We start from the raw sequence: 20,827 nt of genomic DNA, 5'->3' as shown, positions 1-20,827 counted from the left end.
ATGTCAGTGGACACAGTGAAGCATGTCATAAAAGACAAAAGGGTTGCATTCATAGAAGAGAACAAGTAGGGCAAGGGAATTCACTTTAGAATCCTTGGGTATGCTCTGGATCTGCAATATGAGACTGCCAGGATGATTATTATTGGTAGTCATAACTATGAGGATGAGCTTGGGGTGAGTGGTCGCTTTGTGGTTGTGAACATGCTCAGGAGACAACTGTTCGAGGGTTTAGAGTGAAGTGTGCTCTAGAATCATGCTTCCTTACTGCAGCCAAAGGAATGTGTGTATGCAAGTATTCAGGCTGCAGTAAAGTTTCGTGTGAGTGTCCAGTGTCTGTCCAGGTAGAATATATGGTATGTACCTAGTTTGCATGTGCAAAGCGTGTTCACGGATTCCAAGATGACCAATATTAATAGTTGAATGCAGGCAAAAGTCAGGGGCTATTCATTGAACGGTTCCTTCAGCTTTTCTGTCTGACATTTTCAATAAAAAGGGGGACGATGGTGGAAGAGAAGCAATCGGAGGCAGCTCTTCAGAGCCTTACTGTAGTGGTAGAGCTGTGAGAAATGGGATCGTAGTTTATTTTCATTTTTATTCTTGTGTGTCTGTCTCTTTGTATCTTTGTCTCTCAGTCTGTGCTGTCTATGTGTGAATGTGTGTGACTGTGCCTTAGCCCATGTGTAGAGGTCAGAGGACAGCTTTCAGGAGTCAGTCCTCTTCCTCCACTTGGGATCCAGGGATCAAACTCGGGTTGCCAGGCTTGTGCAACAAGTGCTTCTATTTGCTGAGCTACCTGACCAGTGCAAGGGGGTCCTAGTAATAGAAGTAACAGTAACGTTTACCCAGAAGGACAACAGATATGAGTGTACACCAACTTCCTTGAGTTGGTGAATGTGGGGTTTAGACACAAACATTGGTTTTATGGTAGTAGTCATAACGTAGTCTTTCAAAGTTGAAATTACAGCTTCTTTCTTTTCTTCCTTCTTTCCTTCCTTCTTTATTATGTGCCTGTGTGTGTGTCTGCCAGGTGAGATCACCTAGAACTGGAGTTACAGACAGTAGTAGGCCACCATGTAGGTGCTCAGAATTGAACCCATGTCCTCTGGAAGAATAGCCAGTGCTGTTAACCACTAAGCTATCCCTCCACCACCAAAATGACCATTTCTCACCATCCCCAGTATATTAAAATGAGGAGGCTATCTATCGCTTTTGGTTGTTAGTGCAGTCTTCTTCAGAGGAGCCTCCCATGCTTCTCCTCATTTGCCTAGATCTCAGGCTCTGCTCTTAGGTAGCTCCTACTCCTCAGTGGCAGGGTCGTAATTGAGCATTATTTGTGTGACGATTTGATTAATATCTATCTCCTTTCTATGGTTGCTGTTATATTTCAGTCAGTACCATTTCACATTCAAACCAAATCAGTGTCTCCTGCTAATTATTTAATTGCAAATCCCACCTATTGTACTTGAGTAGTTCTTTGCTGTACATGTAGCTGTGAGTGTAAGCTACCAAGCTCCAATGGTGAAAGGGCAGGTGCTTTGTAAGTCTCTTCACTGATATAGGATGCCTGGTGAAATGCCTTTTGTACTGGCTGCTGTCACATACAGACAGTACCATCATTCTAGGAAGCTCCCTCTTGTCCCTTTACAGACATCCCATCCCTGTGCCCAGAGCAGAAGTCCATGGAAATGAACTCTGCATCTATCCGGGTGTTGATCAGCACCCTGTGTTTAAAATTTACTCCGGTGTTGGTGGTGCTGGTGGTGGTGCTGGTGGTGGTGGTGATGATGATGATGGAAGAGAAAGAGGAGGAGGAGGAGGAGGTAGAGGAGGAGGAGATGGTGGTGGGGATGGAGGAGGTGGAGGAGGAGGTGGAGTTGGTGGAGATGGCGGTAGTGGAGGAGGTGGAGGAGGAGGTGGAGTTGGTGGAGATGGCGGTAGTGGAGGAGGTGGAGGAGGAGGTGGAGTTGGTGGAGATGGCGGTAGTGGAGGAAGTGGAGGAGGAGGTGGAGGTGGTGGAGGTGGAGGAGAAGGTGGAGGAGGAGGAGACAGTGGTGGAGGTGGCAGTGGTGGAGGTGACGGTGGTGGAGGAGGAGGTGGAGGAGGAGGTAGAGGTGGTGGAGGAGAAGGTGGAGGAGGAGGAGGCAGTGGTGGAGGTGGCAGTGGTGGAGGTGGCAGTGGTGGAGGAGGAGGTGGAGGAGGAGGTAGAGGTGGTGGAGGAGAAGGTGGAGGAGGAGGAGGCAGTGGTGGAGGTGGCAGTGGTGGAGGTGACGGTGGTGGAGGAGGAGGTGGAGGAGGAGGTAGAGGTGGTGGAGGAGGAGGTGGCAGTGGTGGAGGTGGTCTGTGTGATGAGCTCCTGCACTTGCTAGTGGAGTGGGTCCCACTGTAGGTGCACAGGTTACTCAGAAATAGTTGGCAGCTCTGACAGAACTTTAGCCTGCAGCGCGTACTTTATCCATTATCTTTCAGTACTGAGGTACAGAATTGGTTAACAGATTTTAAGTGTGCTTGCTCTCCTGTGACCTTTGCCCCTATTGAGACTGAGCAAAAGATTGGAAATGTGTCAGACATTATCTTTTAAATATTTGTCTATAATTAAGAGTCTCCATGGTTGTATTTAGAAAGGAGAAAGATGCAGTGAGAAAGGAGTATGAAGTGGAGTAACCACCGTTCTGTAGTAGAGAAGAGGCACTTCGAACAGTAATTCCACAACCAGAACCTGCTCACGCTGTAATATGTTTGAAAATGAGTAGGAAAGTGTGAAACGAGGCTTCTCCCTGGCACTTGTCAATGTTTGTAGAACATGAGGAATATCAAAACAGCTTCTCCATGTCCCACACATGACTTCTCGCCGGCAAGAAACACGTGGGTACATAGAAATCCTTGCTATGACCAAACTTTTATTTTAATCTTAAGGAGAAGCCTCGGCGCGCCAACATGGTGCGCTTAAATACACCCTAGCGCGGCGCATCCACACCTGATTGGTTGTTTACCCATGATCTCATAAGGCACGCCCCGGAGTGGGCAAAGACCTGGCACGAAGGCACTCTTGCACATGCGCACAGTTAACTTCCTGAAAGGGAGTCAGCTGGCGCGGCGAAGGCTAGCGCCATCTTGTAATGGCGGAGGCTATCCTGGCCTTCCACGTGGGGCGCAGTGGAAGCCAGCGCCATCTAGCGGTGGCAAATGTTATTGCGGCCCTCTACATCTCCATTATCAAACATGGCCTGTGTGAATTCTGGAATGGACATGTTATTTGGAATTGCAGCTTTAAATAGTGGGTTTTGAGCCTCAGTCAAGCACTGTAATCATCTGGCTGCTAAACTCTCTTGTGTACTTTAATATTTTCTAAGAACAGAAGTCTGAGGTGCATAAGCACACACCACCAGCCTGATGTAGCAATATTTGGAATAACTTGTGGGTTTAAGAGGGAAACTCAGGCATAGCTTTTTTGTTCAGTGTTGTGTGTCTAAGTTTGCTGCTCTCCCAGACATTCCCTCATTGCTTCTTCACGCCTTGTAGGAGACACAGTCTGTCCTGCACGAAGTCACTAAACCCCCAGATATCTGCTGAAGAGGATTCTGGCTCAGCAGCTCAGCTTGGAATGTGCAATAGAGAAATAGTACGAAGAGGGGCCCTTATTCTCTTCTGTGATTATGTCGTAAGTGTGATAATTGCCCATGGGGGCTGTTATGGTAGGGGTGGCATAGATAGATGCTGCTTGTGTGCACCTGCTGGGCAACCAGATTGTTCACTGCACCAGATACACCAAAGCTGAGGAGAGGTAGCAATGTTTACTCTGGAGTGTAGTTAGAGCAGGCTGGGCTCATCCTTGTCTAAATTTCTAAGTTGATCTTCCAAAGCTTTCACTCAGGCACCACTGGTTTATCACTTTCCCAGGAACTTGGTGCCTGGCACATAGCTGGGCAGTTCTTGTCACACTGTGTAGACCAGGCTAACTTGAAACTCACAGTGGGGACCTGGCTGGTATCAAACTCATAAAGATTCCCCCTCCAGCCTCCTGACTGCCGGGATTAAAGATGTGTGCCACTGGGGCTGGGGATTTAGCTCAGTGGTAGAGCGCTTACCTAGGAAGCGCAAGGCCCTGGGTTCGGTCCCCAGCTCTGAAAAAAAGAACCAAAAAAAAAAAAAAAAAGATGTGTGCTACCATTCTCAGCAAATCCTACATGAATTTAACAAAGCTAAGTTTGGAGTAATTTTTTCCAGTTATTTTGTTGGAAAGACATTAAGTGTTGTCATTGGATTTTTAACTAGAAAATTAGCATCACTTGTTTGATATCTGAAAACGAGTCTTCTGTAATCATACTGATCTAAGTAAGTTACTGTTACATTTTAATCTGGATATGCTGCCTTTTTTTTCTTTTAACAAACTTGGAATCACATATACATTGCTATCATGGAACATAATGGCTTTTAAAAGTCTGACCCAAAGGAAAAAGCAGACTTGAGCCAGCTGTGAGCATAGGCAGTCTTAGGTAGTAGCTTTTCTTTTTTTTTTTTTCTTTTTTTTTTTTTTCCGGAGCTGGGGACCGAACCCAGGGCCTCACGGTTGCTAGGCAAGCGCTCTACCACTGAGCTAAATCCCCAACCCCGTGGTACACTTTTTTTTTTTTTCTTTTTCTTTTTTTTTTTTTTTTCCGGAGCTGGGGACCGAACCCAGGGCCTTACGGTTGCTAGGCAAGCGCTCTACCACTGAGCTAAATCCCCAGCCCCTGGTAGTAGCTTTTCTAATGTTCACTGCTTTTGAGCCAGGGTGCACTGCCCAGAGCAGGCCACATGTTCATAATCCTCCCGCCTCAGCCTCCTGAGTGCTGGCACTGTACATGTGTGCCACGATGCTCAGCCTTGCTCTTTACTTGACACTCCCAATATTGAAGTCATTTTTATATTTTGTTCCATTTTTGAGAAATGTGGTATAGTGGTGTTTTTTACAAAGAAAGAATAATTTTATAATTTAATACTATCCAAATAGTTGCAAGTGAAAAATATTAGCATTAACCAGATGTCAAAGATTCGATCAGGCTTTGGCTTCTGTCTAGGATTATGAACTAATCCTACAAATGGAAAGGTTGCATATTTTGTTTGTTTGTTTGGTCAATTTTTATTTTTTTCAAGATAGCGTTTCTCTTTATAGCCTTGGCTGTCTTGGAATTCACTCTGTAGACCAGGCTAACCTCATACCCTGAAACTTGTAGAGGTCTGCCTGCCTCTGCCTCCCAGGGGCTGGGACTAAGATGTGCATCACCACCTCCCAGCAGGTTACCTGTATTTTTAACTATGGTTGTTATTTATTTTTCTTATTAACAAACAAAAAAACCTTAAGTGACATTTTCCCATGTATTGGGCAGCTGTGTTTTTTGATTCAGGAACTCTATCAAATCTGTGGCATTTATTGTCTGTTTTAGCCACTGAGCATTACAGACAGAGTAAGTAAAGCAGCCCATGCTAGGCTGGCCTGCAATCTGGTGGCAAGTTCTATTCCAACATGGGGCTTCCTTTGTTTCCATGCATGCAAACTCCAGGCCAGTCACTAGGGAGGGCTACACCAGACTGCTCACCTTGCTCCTGTGGGCAGCTACCTCTTGGCGTGTCCAAGGAGCCAATTCTCTGATATTGAGGCATTTGCTAGTGTCTCTGGGAGCTGACATTGCCCTCAGTTCTTGGCTTCCTGTGGCCTCTACCACATGTGATCGAGGTGTGAGGCTCTATAAGTTTCCTTCCTTTCTCTCATTTACTTGTACTCAGACACTTGTCTTCACCAAGGCAAAATTTGTATTTGGAGTGTGTTTTTCTTTGGAGCCTTCTTGTCTACTTGAAATGTATCTTTTATTATATCTTTTCTAGTGTCAGAATCTCCATGACTCAGAACACTTAACATGGCTCATTGTGAATCACATTCAAGATCTGATCAGCTTGTCCCACGAGCCTCCAGTTCAAGACTTTATTAGTGCCATTCATCGTAATTCTGCAGCTAGTGGTCTTTTTATCCAGGCAATTCAGTCTCGCTGTGAAAATCTTTCAACTGTAAGTCTTTAGCCTGCCAGTTTGCTTTGTCCAACTTACTGGGATTTTGTCAGTACCAGTTACAAGTCTGAGGAATAATAAATTTTGTTCCTTCTCAACATTAGCCAACCACTCTGAAGAAAACACTTCAGTGCTTGGAAGGCATCCATCTCAGCCAGTCTGGTGCTGTGCTCACACTGTATGTGGACAGGCTACTGGGCACCCCTTTCCGTGCGCTGGCTCGCATGGTCGACACCCTGGCCTGTCGCCGAGTAGAAATGCTTTTGGCTGCAAATTTACAGGTACTGAGAAATGGTGATTTATATCAAAACTTAGAAAGTCAGTCAAAACATTTGGTCTGCTGACCTGGTCTTGATTAGCCACTGACAAGAGCATGTGTGCAATGTTTGTTATTTGTGTGTCTGACCAATGTCTCTTACTAGGACACTGTGCGTAGCACTTTATCCTATTTAAGTGCATATCACAAAAGCCCTGATGTATTCTTGTCTGTGTAGAGCAGCATGGCCCAGTTGCCAGAGGAGGAACTGAACAGAATCCAGGAACACCTCCAGAACACTGGGCTTGCACAAAGGTAAGACTGTAGCATGGGGTACAGGCATTTGGGTATTAACACATAGATATGTACAGGAACAAAGAGGCAGGCAAAGGAGTTAGTGTAGAGTGAGTTTACTGCAGCAGTGCCACAGTAGAGCTGGCTGTCTAACTGTCACATGAAAGTCTCACTGTAGTAGACATGAAGAAGTAGCAATCAAACACCTGTTGCACACACGAGGTGCTCCTGAACTTTCTGACTGTTGAAGGGATAAGAAATGTGTTTGTTGCCTCTGCTCCTGGACCCTTTAGGAATGGGAATAAACATAGAACCTAATTGCTAGGTTAGAAGGAATAAATATGAGAGCTCTACTTGGCTCTTGGCATGTACACATGGTATTTGTGTATTGTTAAGTGACCTCTCTTCATAGCAATTCTTTTGCCTATTTGTTTGAAAGTCTTTTAGAAACCTTTATTAGAAACATTTCAATCTGAAGTATAAGTGTAGTTCCTTAGTCAAGATAAACTAAGAAAAACTTTTACCTCTTTTCCGCCATTGTTAATAGGATAGGGAGCATATGTGCATAAAAGAGGGTGGTTCTCTCATAACTTTAATCTTAGAGTTTTTATGAGGGTGTTTCATAATGGGACAGGGCATAGTCTAGATAATTTTTTTCAGTCTGCAAAGCCACACAATGTTGTCATTTGACATACATAGTATCACATTGGTTTTGGATAGTAAGAGAATAAATTGTCATTATGTTTGATAATAGATGTAATCAGAGGCCTAGATGAGGAAGGTTATGACATCATAAATTATATTGATATAATTATTAATCATTATATAATGATATAATCATGATTATGATTATCATAAATATCTTTGGGCCAGATGAAATGATTTTTCTGTGAAGTGACCCTTCCTAATGAAATGAATTGTGTCATTATGGAGCATTAAATGGAGTTTGTGCGCTTGGATCGTAGAAGAATCTATCTGTTTTGTATATATTACAAATATGATGGCTAGGAATGTGTAATTCAGTGATAGAGCACTTGTCTAGCATGCACAAGTCCCTGGGTTCCATCTCTAATACTGCCAAGAAAACAAAGAGTAGAATAGAATAGCTTTATTAGCTGTTATATATTGTATTGCCTCATGGAATGTTGGGCATAAATGAAACTTCTGCAAAATATCAGTGAGGTATAAATTGTGGTAATTAAAAGTAAGTAGGGTCTAAGTGTGTGTCGTGACTTTAGGATGTTGAAGGGAAAGGTCAAGCATGTGCACCTTGTTAAGAAGCTGCTTCTGCTTGTTGGTATTACATGTTTCTAGAACTCACCTGTGTACAAATTGAGTTTCAGACTAAAGAATAAACTCTGGTTTATTTTACTCTGGTTTTGTTTGTATTTCAGACACCAAAGGCTCTATTCACTGCTGGACAGATTCCGACTCTCTACTGTGCAGGACTCACTTAGCCCCTTGCCCCCAGTCACTTCCCACCCTCTGGATGGGGATGGGCACACATCCCTGGAAACAGTGAATCCGGACAAAGTAAGTGTCCAGTATATCTAAGTATGATGGCCAGAGACCATGTGCAGACAATGGCAACCTCTGTCTCTAGTCAGGATGATAATGGTGACTGTCAGCACACATGGGCCCCTGACATGCAGCTCACTCAGGTCATCAACTGCCCTGCTTGGGATTAGAGTGCAGTATGGAGGCCATGAGGGCCTACTGAGAAAAGGAGTGCTAATGTGGACTTCTGTGGAGGTGTATGGGGTCGAGTCAGGCGCCTAGTCAGCAAGTCAGAAAAAGTTGGTCGTGGCCCAAGCCCTATGACTGCAGACATTGTTCAGCACATGCTGACAAACTTGGCCTGCCTGCCCCTCTCTGAACCTTCTGCCTTCTATGAATTGATGCACCTACTGCCACCAAGTATAATGTATTGCCATCTGTACCCTTTATCAGTCACACTTGAGATTTAAGAGACTAAGATTTTAGAAACCTTCGGCCCATGACAGAAAACACACCTTTGCCCCAGGTCCACGGTCCAGCTCAGCGTGAGGCGTTTCTTTGTCTTTGGCTGCTGGGGAAGATGAGGGAGGCAGACACTCCACTAGAGTATAGATGGTGCATCCTCTAGGGTGCAGGTAGAGGAAAAGTTGTGAATGCTGAGAACTTAGCTGAGTTTGCAAGGAAGTTCTGCAGGTGGGAAAGAAGAAGAGGGCACTCAGACACAGAACAGCAGAGGGAAGACTAGCTGTCTAGTGAGTGTAAGCCCAGGGTGTGTCTGATGTCTGTACAACCAGCCATCAGGGCTACAGGCCAGGGAGAAGTCAAAGTACCTACCCAGTCACATTCAACTTTCTTTTCTTCTCAGGACTGGTACCTCCAGCTTGTCAGATCCCAGTGTTGGACCAGGTCAGATTCTGCACTGCTGGAAGGTGCAGAGCTGGTGAACCGTATCCCTGCTGAAGATATGAGTGACTTCATGATGAGCTCGGTAGGCAGCAATCTATGGAGGCCAGGCAATCCCAGCTCTGCTTGTCTTTCCAGTTAGATTTATGTCTTGGTTAGGGTTTCTGTTGCTATGATGAAACACCATGACCAAAAAGCAAATTGAAGAAAAAGGGCTTCATTTGGCTTAACACCATCATTGAAGGAAGTTAGGATAGGAACTTAAACAGGGCCAGAACCTGAGGCAGGAGCTGATGCAGAGGCCATAGAGGGGTAATGCTTACAGTCTTGCTCTCCATGGTTGGTCAGCTTGCTCTCTTATAGAACCCAGGACCACCAGCCCAGGGATAGCCCCACTTACCATGGGCTGGGTCCTCTGCCATCCATCACTAAGAAAATGCCCACAGGCTTGCCAACTGCCCAACCTTATGGTGGCATTTTCTTAACTGAGATTTCCTCCTCTTAGATGATACCAAGTTGATATAAAACTAGCCAGCACAATTTGTCTCATCTTTGTGTGATTAATATATGGGAAACCTGAGTCCAGGCAAGGGACATCATTAGGCAAAGCACATGGGAAGTTCTAACAAAAAGTGGCACATGGAAGTTACAATCCAGAATAGCCAGCAAGTAAGATGGGGATAGATGCTGTTCCAACAAACTAGAATCCTAAAAGAAGAAAGTTGTTTTAACTTGACCTTTCATGCATTGAAAGAAAGAGGGCAGCCATAAGCTGTAGTCAGTTGATTGTTCATTTCCTGACTACAAGAAAGTATTGTGCATTCTCTGTTTTCTGGAAATTGATTTATAGTAGCTCCCCATATTAATTACTTTTCTTGTTGCTGTAATAAAACACTGACAAAAAGCAGTTTAGAGGAGGAAGGGTTTGTTTTGGCTTACAGTTCAAGGGTACAGTCCTTTGTGGAAGGGAAAGCATCACAGTAAGCTTGAGGTGTGTGTCACATTGTGCCCATAATCACAAAGTAGAGAGAAATGACCGCCGGTGCTGAGGTTGCTTTGTCCTTTGTGTTCAGTCCAGGATCCCTGTCCACAGTTGAAGTGGATCTTCCTACCTCAACCTAATCAGGATAGGCACACCAAGAGGCCTCTCTTCTAAGAATTGTAGATGTTGCCAGGTTGATATCAGTATTAACCAATATACCCATCGTGTAGTGAGGCACCTTTTCCCCATAAGTAGACATTCTCTCATGTAGTGAGGTGCCCCGTCCTCTCTACATATCGATGAATTATCTCATGTAACCAAATGCCCTGTACCCTCTAGATATAGAGGAATTCTCCTCCACTTACCCCTCAAATACCAGAAAGCATACTTCAGAACTGGTCTAGGCCTTGAAAGCATTCAGTTCCTTGCCCTTGTCTCATTTGCCAAGCATCCTTAGGCCACTACCTTAGTGGGGCTCTTTGTTGCCCGGTGAAGTCAAGGACCTCACTGCCCCTTGATGCATGCCGAATGAGTATGGGGAAGCAGGAACTGAGCAGGTTAACAGGAGGTATGTGTGTGGGGGAAGAGGGGGAGATGCACACGGGAAGATATCTAAAGTACAGGACCCAGTTTGTTATATTTTCCAAGTTGTTCAGTGAGAGCTATTAACAGCTTCCAAGTTCCAGCCATGACTGTAGAAATGTTTGATTTGGAAGGACTAATGATGAAATATAGTGTTTAATATTAAAACTTACGTCTTACATGAAAAAATTGTCATCCTCTAAATCCTTAAATGGATTAAAAAAAATTGACAAAACAATAAAAGCCATCATATGAGGTCAGGCATGATGGTGCATATTCTTAATTCCAACACTTGGGAGTCAGGAACATGAAGATGTCTGTTCATGGCCTGTCTGGTGGACTTAGTAAGTTCCAGGCCAGCCAGGGCTACATAGTAAGACTCTATCTCCAAATTAAAAAATGAAAAAGCAAAATTAAAAGTTTTTGCATGTGAAGTGTTGATTTTTCCAAGCAGACTTTGACTTGTGTAGGACCATCTTCTCTCTTTCCAGATGCCTGTGTGCCTTCCCAGGATGCAGCACTGCTTGGCATCTCACTGTTTCTTAGACAGTGGCATATTAAACCTAGTGCACTGTTACATCAATGAAGATTTGTCATCCTAGCATTATTTCAAAGAAATACAAGATCATAAAAATTAAAAATATTACTTTAAAATTCAGATACAGCAAAGAGACCGGGAACCTTTACTAAACATATGTTAAATGGAATTATTTATTTATTTACTCATATATATATATACACACATACATACAGGATATACTTTTTAAAATAGAGACTTCAGTTTAGCTTTATCTGTCTTTTAACTTTCTTTATAGTCTAAGATCTGTCTAGAGTGTATTTCTCTACTTTTTATTATTGTAAGTTACTTGAGACAAGCTACTTCATAAGAGGAAAAAGATTTATTTTGACTGATAGTTTTGCACATACAATGTCCAAGGGCTCATCTGGTGATGACTTTACTGTCAGTGTCCCAGTATGGTGCAGAGAATCTCCCAAGGCAAAAAAAATAAGGAGCTTGAGTGTCTATGTCTCTAGAATATTCTCAGAAGCATTCCTTACAGTTCTCTGGTCTGGATCTCTCAGAAGCAAATGCTTGTTGCATTAACTATGTGTGTTCCAGCATGAAGGAAAGCTTACTGTCTTCACTGCTGTTTGTCTTGCATGTAATCTTCTGACCCAGGAGTTCAACCTAAGCCTTTTGGCTCCCTGCTTAAGCCTTGGCATGAGCGAGATTGCTAATGGCCAAAAGAGTCCCCTTTTTGAAGCGGCTCGTAGGGTGACTCTGGACCGGGTGACCAATGTGGTTCAGCAGCTGCCTGCAGTCCATCAAGTCTTCCAGCCTTTCCTGCCTACAGAACCCACAGCCTACTGGAGCAAGCTGAATGATCTCTTTGGTAATTTAAATACAGTTCCCTTAGATGCTTGTCTATCTGTCTCTGTCTGTCACTCTGTCTCTCTTTGTTGGGTGATCGGAATGGCAACAGCAGAACGTACAAGCCAGATGGACACAGGGTCACACACTGAACCTAGAGCTGCTAATCTGCTAGATTGGCTGAGCACCAAGCTCTGAGGTGCTCCTGCCCCAGCCCCCGTGCTGAGGTTGCAGGTGCACATCCACAGTTAGGTTTTACGTGAGTGCTGGGATTCCAAACCCCAGTCCTCGGGCTTGCACAGGAAGCACTTTATCTACCCACCATCCGCTCAGCTCAAGTTATCTTAGTGTTTTAATTATTTTATTTTATGTGTATAGGTGTTTTGGCTGCATGTATATTTTCACCACATGTATACAGTGCCCATGGGGCCAGAAGGTGACATCTAATCCCATGGGAGTGGAATTAGAGGCGGCTGTGCATGCACTATATGGCAGCTGGAGATTTAACTTAGGTCCTCTGCAAGAGCAGCCCATGCTCTCAACTACTGAGCTATCTCTCTAGCCCCAAGTTGTCACAGTTTTTAAAAGTATTACAGATTCCGCACAATGCTTTTCCTCAAGCATATGTCTAGTCAGGGCTGTTGATCTAAAACACTGGAAAGGCTGACAGATATCTGAGAAACTGCACCAAATCCTTAGCTCTAAACATCTTTCTTTGTTGCTTGACCTGGACATAGAAAGTCAGGTTCTAAGCCCTTCAGGAACAGTGTGTTAGACTGAGGGCAAACCAGGTCCAGACTTTATGTGGCGCATGTGAGTGAGCATGTACAGATGCGCTCTCTTGGTTTTGGCAACCTCAGATCCACAGTGTGTGAAGGCTTCTGAGGGGAGGGGCCTTGTGCTCTCAGAGTCACTCATGCCAGTCTCATGTTTCAGGTGATACCACATCATACCAGTCTCTGACCACACTTGCCCGTGCCCTGGCACAGTACCTGGTGGTGCTCTCCAAAGTGCCTGCTCCTTTGCACCTTCCTCCTGAGAAGGAGGGGCACACGGTGAAGTTTGTGGTAATGACACTTGAGGTAAGAGCAGCTCTGAAATGACATGTCTCTGTGAGTATGGGACATGTGAGTAGCACCAAGATGAAGGGCAGCAGCATGGAGTATGATAGCGCAAACAGTAGCCCAGCTACTTTGGAGGCAGAGGCAGGCGTCCTGGGGGTCCTTGATCTGTAAGGAAACAGGCAGGAAGGGAATGCCTGTTGGCAAAGTCTGATGCACCTGATGGCACCCAGTGCCTTCCACCCTCACTCATCAGTGGGAAGCACGGAGGTCTGTAAGGCCTCCTTTGATCCCCACACTACCGACCTAACGTGGATCCTAATTACAATCCAGACAGCATCACTTTATAAATTGGGCAGTGAAGCTGGACATTTCACCCAGGAACACTTACCCCCCCATATATATATATATATATATATATATATATATATATATATATATATATATATGTATATATATATATGTGTGTGTGTGTGTGTGTGTGTGTGTGTGTGTGTGTGTGTATGTGCACTAGTTTTGTTGCCTTCCATATGACTGCTGGGAAAGAGCCTCAGCTGAGCCAGAGATGTGCTGCCAATCCTGAACAAGGGTTGACACCTTACACTAAGAGTAGAAAGTGAGTATCCTGAGGTGTGTGGTGCAAAGGCACCAGGCGAACCAGGCTAAGTTAGGTAGTCTTCGAGCCTGTCTTAGCCCAGTGGGAAAGACAGGAAGGCAAATGGATATGTAAAGTACTGGATGGCAGCTCCTAGTCATACTCTGAGCTGCATAGGCCACGTCATCACACTTGTTTCCTGTAATGACTCTGTAGGGTGAACTCTGTTCCTATTTCACTCATTGGGAAAGAAGCTCAGGAGGTTCAGGGACTTGATAGAAGTCACTAGTCATAAATCATACTCCCAAACTCAGTTTTGTGGCTGAGATACAAAACAAAACAGATCCTATTTCTTTAAAAAAATTAAAAAAAAAAAAGTCCAGTGTTACAGGAGCCCTTGAAAAAAGCCCCTGGCTAGAGGCTGTGTACGTGACTCAGAGTAAGTTTCTGTGGGTATCCATGGTTCTAAAGGAAAAAGACACCTGGGAGGTTGGGCATTCTGGCAGACAGAAGGCTGGAACTTTGGGGTACATGTGGATCAGGACTGAATATTAAGAAAGCTAGGAATGACAACCTAGAAATGTGGGTCAGGGGCCATTCTTCCGAAATTGTCTGATCTCCTGGCCTCTTCATCGTCTCTCCATGGTCTTCTGTAGCTCTCATTAGCACTGCTTCCCTAGAGGTCCTGAGATACAGAGCATTCTAACACAGTGCTTCCCTTTAGGCCCTGTCATGGCATTTGATCCATGAGCAGATCCCACTGAGTCTGGACCTCCAAGCCGGCCTAGACTGCTGCTGCCTGGCACTGCAGGTGCCTGGCCTCTGGGGGGTGCTGTCCTCCCCAGAGTACGTGACTCATACTTGCTCCCTTATCCACTGTGTGCGATTCATCCTGGAAGCCAGTAAGTCTTTGTCTATGAATGACTTTCTTGTTTTCACGCAGCTGAACTGGGAATCAGCAATCATGCCAATCATGAATAGTTTTTCTTCATACCTTGTATTTCCTCAGAACCAACAGTGAATAGATTGTAGGTTCTGCCTTCAGGAGACCCATTGGTCCACCCCCAGACCTTGACATTACACTAGAACTTAACTTGAATCTGCTTTTCTGGTTATTTTGTTTAGAGTTTGGAGTTCTAGCTCTTAAAAAATACTTTTTAAGTTTTACCCCTTTGATCTTTAGTCTTAGTTGACTATTTGATGTTCTCAGTCCTCGATGATTATAAGATGAGTAAGATTACATTGAATAGATGACTTCTGTTAGAGTTGAAGTGTGTGCTTGCATACTGCATTGTAATGCTAATATGTTGTAAAATAAAAGACATTCATTCTTTTCCAAGAACAGTGTCCTCAACAAGGGTCATTAGCTAAAATTTTTAAAAAATTGAACATTATAGTTTACATGTTAGAGGATGTTTTGAAGTTTTATGTTTTCAAATTAAACATTATAGAGTGATGTTTTGATCTCTCATTGTTTAAATTGTTTTCATCTGTGCATTGTAGTCAACTTGGAAACAAAGATCCAAGGATTAATTTTAAAAAGCTAAGCTTCTTAGTCAAAGTGACGCTTTTAGCAGTATTGAGTTGCGAATAGTCTGATAAAAACGCTCAGGGTAGAGATGGCAGACAGTGCATTTAGAAGCCTAAGTGTGGAAGCTCAAGTCTTTGTGTGTTCATGACTAGCCAAAGCACTGGTGCCTGCATCTGCTGTTATCCAGTGCTTTTCAGTTTTATGGAAATTGGTTCTAGAAATCTAGCCCTCAGTTGACATAGTTGTCATTGTATGTTTTTATGAAGCTGCACAGGCATGAAGATTTAAGTAGAAAGAAGGGTTAAAGTATATGTTCTACTGTAATTTCAGTTGCAGTACAACCTGGAGACCAACTTCTTGGTCCGGAAAGCAGGTCACATACTCCAAGGGCTGTCAGAAAGGAGGAAGTAGACTCAGATATACAAAGTAAGTCTTAGGACCATTTTTTCCCCTTCTATGTTTCTTTGGAGCCTTCAAATTCATTGACAAAAGAACTTCATGAAGTGGACTCTGAGAAACATATTTCTCTGGCAGTCTTCTAGGGCTCATGCAGACTTTAAGGGGCAGGAGGGCTTTTTGACCATATCTGCATAATACATTCCTGGTTTTGTGAACCCTGTTTTTCTCCCCAGTCAGTTGATCTGACTCATCCTACATCCTTCCTCACAACCTGGATTTGCACCCCTTCTCTGGGAAGCATTCCCCCCCCCCCGCTCCCCACCCTCCCTTTAGCCTCAGCACTTAGCACATGACTGCTACTTTAGGGTGAATATGTTTCCCTTGTCTGTGCTCTCAAGGTTATTGCTTGGTCCATTGTAAGTGACTGGCACTTAGAGACTATTTCAGACATCTCTCTTTTTTTTTTTTTTTTAAGATTTATTCATTTATTATATATAAGTACACTGTAGCTGTCTTCAGATACACCAGAAGAGGGCATCATATCTCTTAAAGATGGTTGTGAGCCACCATGTGGTTGCTGGGAATTGAACTCAGGACCTCTGGAAGAGTAGTCGGGTGCTCTTAACCGCTGAGCCCCCAGACATCTCTTTAGTGACATTTGTTGACTTGTTTCTTTGCCACAGATCTTCCTCTGTAGGCCAGGCTGGCAATAAATTCATGACCCTCATGCTTCAACCTCCTAAGTAGTAGATGCTGTCGTTACTTTGAAAAAAAAAAAAATAATAATACTGAGGGCTGGAGAGATAGCTGGTTAAGTTCACTGTAGTTGTCTTCAGACCCACCAGAAGAGGGCATCAGATCTCATTACAGATGGTTGTGAGCCACCATGTGGTTAAGCCCAGGTCCTCTGAAAGAGCAGACAGTGCTCTTAACCACTGAGCCATCTCTGCTATCTAAGCTGGCTTGAAGTTAGTCTGACACCCATCATTTCTTTTAGCTTGGAGCTAGATTCCTTAAGTTCAATAAGGATCCTTTTTCTGTAACAGGAAGTACCTAAATTGTAGAATCTCATGGACAAGGGTAACTATCTGTTTAAACTTTCACCAACTAAACAAGTAGTTCTTAAATTCTGTGCTGTATCAAGATTCAGTGAATGTAAGCAGTCCCTGTCCTTAAGACTGTAACTGGCAGATTGGTGGTCCTCATGCTTTCTTTGTCACTCCACTGTTAGAATTCCCATCTCGGGCTGAAACTCAGGTTCAAAACCATTGCTGTATTCCCAGTAAAAATGGAAAGAATTGCAGGGTTTGAGTACCCACTAAGGAAATAAAACCTCAGTCAGGCCTTAAGTGAGCAACCCAATCTCAGTAAACTGGACAGTGCTCCTAGGCTGGTGTTCTCTGTGGGCATGCAGAGGAACGGGGACGGTGTGTTCTGACAGGCGGCTCTCTTGGTCACCATTGCCTGTGTAGACCTCAGTCACATCACTTCGGCCTGCGAGATGGTGGCAGACATGGTGGAATCCCTGCAGTCGGTGCTGGCCCTGGGCCACAAGAGGAACAGCACCCTACCTTCATTTCTCACAGCTGTGCTGAAGAACATTGTTGTCAGTCTGGCCCGCCTCCCCCTCGTTAACAGCTATACTCGTGTGCCTCCTCTGGTAAGTTGGATCTTGCTCAATTTGATATGTAACCAGGCCTCAAACTTGGGATCCTCCTCTGTACCTCCCAAAAGCTGAAATTGCATGCCTAGCTTGTCACACAGTCTTCATTATTGTGATACTCCCTGTGGTAGTTCATATGGTTGGGACACCTGTGTGCGTTGTTCTCCCAGGCATTCTGTGTAGTGGGTATTAGGAAAACTACTGTGTTTCGAAAAATTGGCTGTACTAAACTTCATCTCCACTGATACTTCATGTTGGATGTGATTCTGAAGTGATTAAACTAATTAATAGTAAGCCAGAAATTATGCTCTTCAATTAGTTTTTTTTCAAAAGCGTCACCTCTGAAGAGATTCCTACAAAGCTGGGCATAGTGTTACATGCAGAGGCATGCCGTCTCTGAGTTCTAGGCCATCCTGGTCTAAATAGTTCTAGGATAGCTGCATAGTGAAACTCTCTGTCTGAGAGACAGAGAGAGGGAGAGGGGGAGACAGAGAGAGAGATTTTCATACATTTAGGGACAACCACTATTGTGGGTCTTCTCTTGATATTTTCTTCATGAATCAGCTTTAAATAGGCTGATTCTTGGTTTTTGTTCCAGTTTACAGTGAGAGCTTAGCCTGGGAAAAGAGTTAACAGCAGCTAGGCTGACCTCAGTCTGCTGAAATAGCATACCAGACATTTCCTTTCCTACAAAAATCCTCAACAAGAAAGAAAAGCTGGCCAGTTGACTTGAACCATAGCACAGAGCCAGGCCAGGCCCAAAGGAAGGATGCCTTTTTCTGCATAGATAGGGCATGTACTTACTGCTGAGCTACAACTTCTGCATATGTGTGCTTGCATCTAAGATTCTGGAAAAGTTCATATCTAGAACATGACATTCTTGGACCTAAGAGTTGCAGGGGCTCATTCTGAGTGCTGTGGCCCAGCTGTGCTAGAAGTGCTTATAGAACAGAGAGGCATGGACATTGGGACGAGAGCAATAGAAAGCCAAGAAATCATCAACATTGCTGCATGAGGCTCAGCTGTGGGCAGGAGCATTCCTTGTAAAGACTGTACAAGAAGGTGGTATAGAGGTGGAAGGCTCTTGAGGAGTCTGCCTACATAGGCTGTGTGCTGTAGGTCACTCTCATCAAGACCTCTTATCCTCTCCCTTGAGAGCCCTGGGCAGGAAAACAGCTGGAGCAAACACTGCAGAACCTCCCCTGGGCACGCCCCCGAGACTTTTGTGGGTGGTATAAGAAATTTATAGAAGGTTTTCCCATAGTAAAAAGGGCTTGGTTGGGTTGTAGAAATCTGGGGAGGTTCCCTTAGGTCCTCATTGCTTTACTGAGGCACATAGCTGAGCTGGCTAGATGGTCCTGTTACTGGAACAGTGTAGGGTAGACCTCAGGGTTTTCTTTTGTTCATGGTGCTCATCCACATATCAAATGGCAGAACTCAACCTCTCAGAGTTGACAGAAATGAACAGTGGGGTTGGCCATGTGCCTGCTTGCCAGTGCATATTTATACATGAGACTGAATTTCATCAGTGCTTGCCTTTTTTCTAACATATTTGATGTTTGTGGGCACCAGCATTTCCTACCAGTAACACAGCTTGTATACAGATGGCCTCAGGGGTGTCACAGGAAGGTGATGGGCTGGCCTTGGGAAGGCAGGGCAGAGTAGGGGAGTCAAGCTTGGCATTGAAGGTTCTAGGCAAAAGGGTGGGAACCTCTTGTGGAAAGGCACAGGCTCTGAGTAATAAAGGGTGGGCAGCTGGCTCATCAGAGACACCAGCTAAGGGGAAGGGGGGAGTGTCTTGTTTTCCTTATGGTATCTCCATCTATCTGGTACTCTTTCCACCTTCTCAGGTATGGAAACTCGGGTGGTCACCCAAGCCTGGAGGGGATTTCGGCACAGTGTTTCCTGAGATCCCTGTAGAGTTCCTCCAGGAGAAGGAGGTCCTCAAGGAGTTCATCTACCGCATCAACACCCTAGGTATCTACCCCACAGTCCTCCTCAGTATCATGTGCCACCTCGGAGACCTGGAGCTTCAGGGTAGGGCCTTCGCACTTGGCAACTGAAAAGGTTCTAGGGGTGATGATGATGCAGACCTTCTTCATATATTTTACAGGACACAAAGAATTAAGGTGAAAAAGTAGACCTAAGTGCAAACAGATGAGTTTAGCGCGCGCGCGCGCACGTGTGTGTGTGTGTGTGTGTGTGTGTGTGTGTGTGTGTGTGTGTGTGTGTGTGTGTGTATGTTGCATACCAGGCTTCTTTGAACAAAGGGAAATGCATGTGTAACTGTCACAAGAAGCCAGTTCTGTCTCCACATTACACAGTCAAACTAAACCCTAGAGGTAGGCTGGGAATGTGGCTCACGGTAGTGCTTGTTTAGCACCCAGGAAGGCCAAGGTTCAGTTTCCACGGCTACAACAGACTAAGTAGCAGAAGTGATGTTCTCATGTTTCCCTGTTTGCCGCTTTGACCTTCTGCTCTCACTTGGGCCATTTTTCTTACATGTATAATGAGCAGCTTGGAAACATGGCAAGCTAAGTGTCATAGGGACCAGAGTGATAGAATGAGGGAAGGTAGATTTGGCCAGACAGCCCTGCTCATCCCTTAGCTGACAGGTGCTGTGGAGCATAGAATGGAGATTGGGTCTATTTTATGTGTTTTATGTGTTTTCTATAGACGTAAACATGAAAAATACACTTACTGTCTCAGTAAGCAGTAGCATGAATAATTCTCCTGTCAGGACTCTCCTGCTTCCTGACGCACAGTCTAAATTACTGCTTATTATTACTATTACTACCACCACCACCACCACCACCACCACCACCACCACCACCACCACCACTACTCCTACTACTTTTTTGCCCATTTTCTGGTTGAGGATGTGTCTTAATTACTATTCTATTATGTGAAGAGACACCATGGCCAAGGCAACTCTTATGAAAGAAAACATTTAGTTCATTATCATCATGACAGAAAGCAGACAGGCATGGTGCTGGATGTGCAGTAGCTGAGAACTTTACATCCTGATCCACAGGCAGCAGGCAAAGACAGGGAGACAGGGCCTGGCATGGGCTTTTCAAACCTCAAAACCCAGTGACAGTGACATACCTCCTCCAGCAAGGCCACACCTCCTAATCCTGTTCAAATTGTTTGTCAGCTCGTTACCAAGTATGCATATACACAAGCCTTTGCGGGGGGGGGGGGGCGGCGAGGCGATCTGATTAGAGTTTGTGTTTATAATCCTCACAGCCTTTCCCTTCATGGGTATTTCCTAAAAGAATCTGGGCACCAGATCCACTGCCTGGTCCAAGTTAGGCCCTATAGGGCTTCTTCAAGTTTTCTTATTCAGATCTCAGCAACCTGCCTCAACTTCCTACATCTGTAAGTTGAACAGTTCATCACTGTCCTCGGTAGGACAGTGTTCTTGAGTAGGAATCAGGTACCTCTCATGAAGAGCGTGTTCATTTCCTATCTTAGTTACGTTTATGTTGCTGTGACCAAAAAGCAGCTTGAGGAAGAAAGGGTTCATTTCTCTTTATAGCTTATAAGTATATCACTGAAGGCCAGGGCAGGAACCCAGGACAGGAACCTAGAGGCAGAAACAGAAGCAGGGGCCATCGGGGAGCTCCACTTAGCAGCTTGCTCACTAA

The 20,827-nt window shown here is 44.6% G+C and overlaps 1 protein-coding gene across 7 annotated transcripts in view; it reads left to right on the top strand.

Moving 5' to 3' along the window:
* The window catches only part of Htt (huntingtin), a 149,213-nt gene that overhangs the window by 110,129 nt on the left and 18,257 nt on the right, over nt 1-20,827 (top strand). For 6 of the 7 annotated variants that reach the window (NM_024357.4, XM_039091788.2, XM_006251230.5 and 3 more), the window contains 12 exon segments: nt 3,520-3,658; nt 5,863-6,042; nt 6,147-6,323; nt 6,537-6,613; nt 7,987-8,125; nt 8,955-9,077; nt 11,737-11,950; nt 12,865-13,010; nt 14,309-14,486; nt 15,446-15,541; nt 16,987-17,174; nt 19,028-19,154. In NM_024357.4, coding sequence (NP_077333.2) covers nt 3,520-3,658; nt 5,863-6,042; nt 6,147-6,323; nt 6,537-6,613; nt 7,987-8,125; nt 8,955-9,077; nt 11,737-11,950; nt 12,865-13,010; nt 14,309-14,486; nt 15,446-15,541; nt 16,987-17,174; nt 19,028-19,154 — 1,784 coding nt within the window. 7 annotated transcript variants of the gene reach the window in all.

The sequence above is a fragment of the Rattus norvegicus genome, chromosome 14, assembly GCF_036323735.1.
Source record: "Rattus norvegicus strain BN/NHsdMcwi chromosome 14, GRCr8, whole genome shotgun sequence".
Lineage (NCBI taxonomy): Eukaryota > Metazoa > Chordata > Mammalia > Rodentia > Muridae > Rattus > Rattus norvegicus.
The sequence above is the reverse complement of the archived record's forward strand: the minus strand, read 5'-3'. Positions and strand labels throughout refer to the sequence as shown.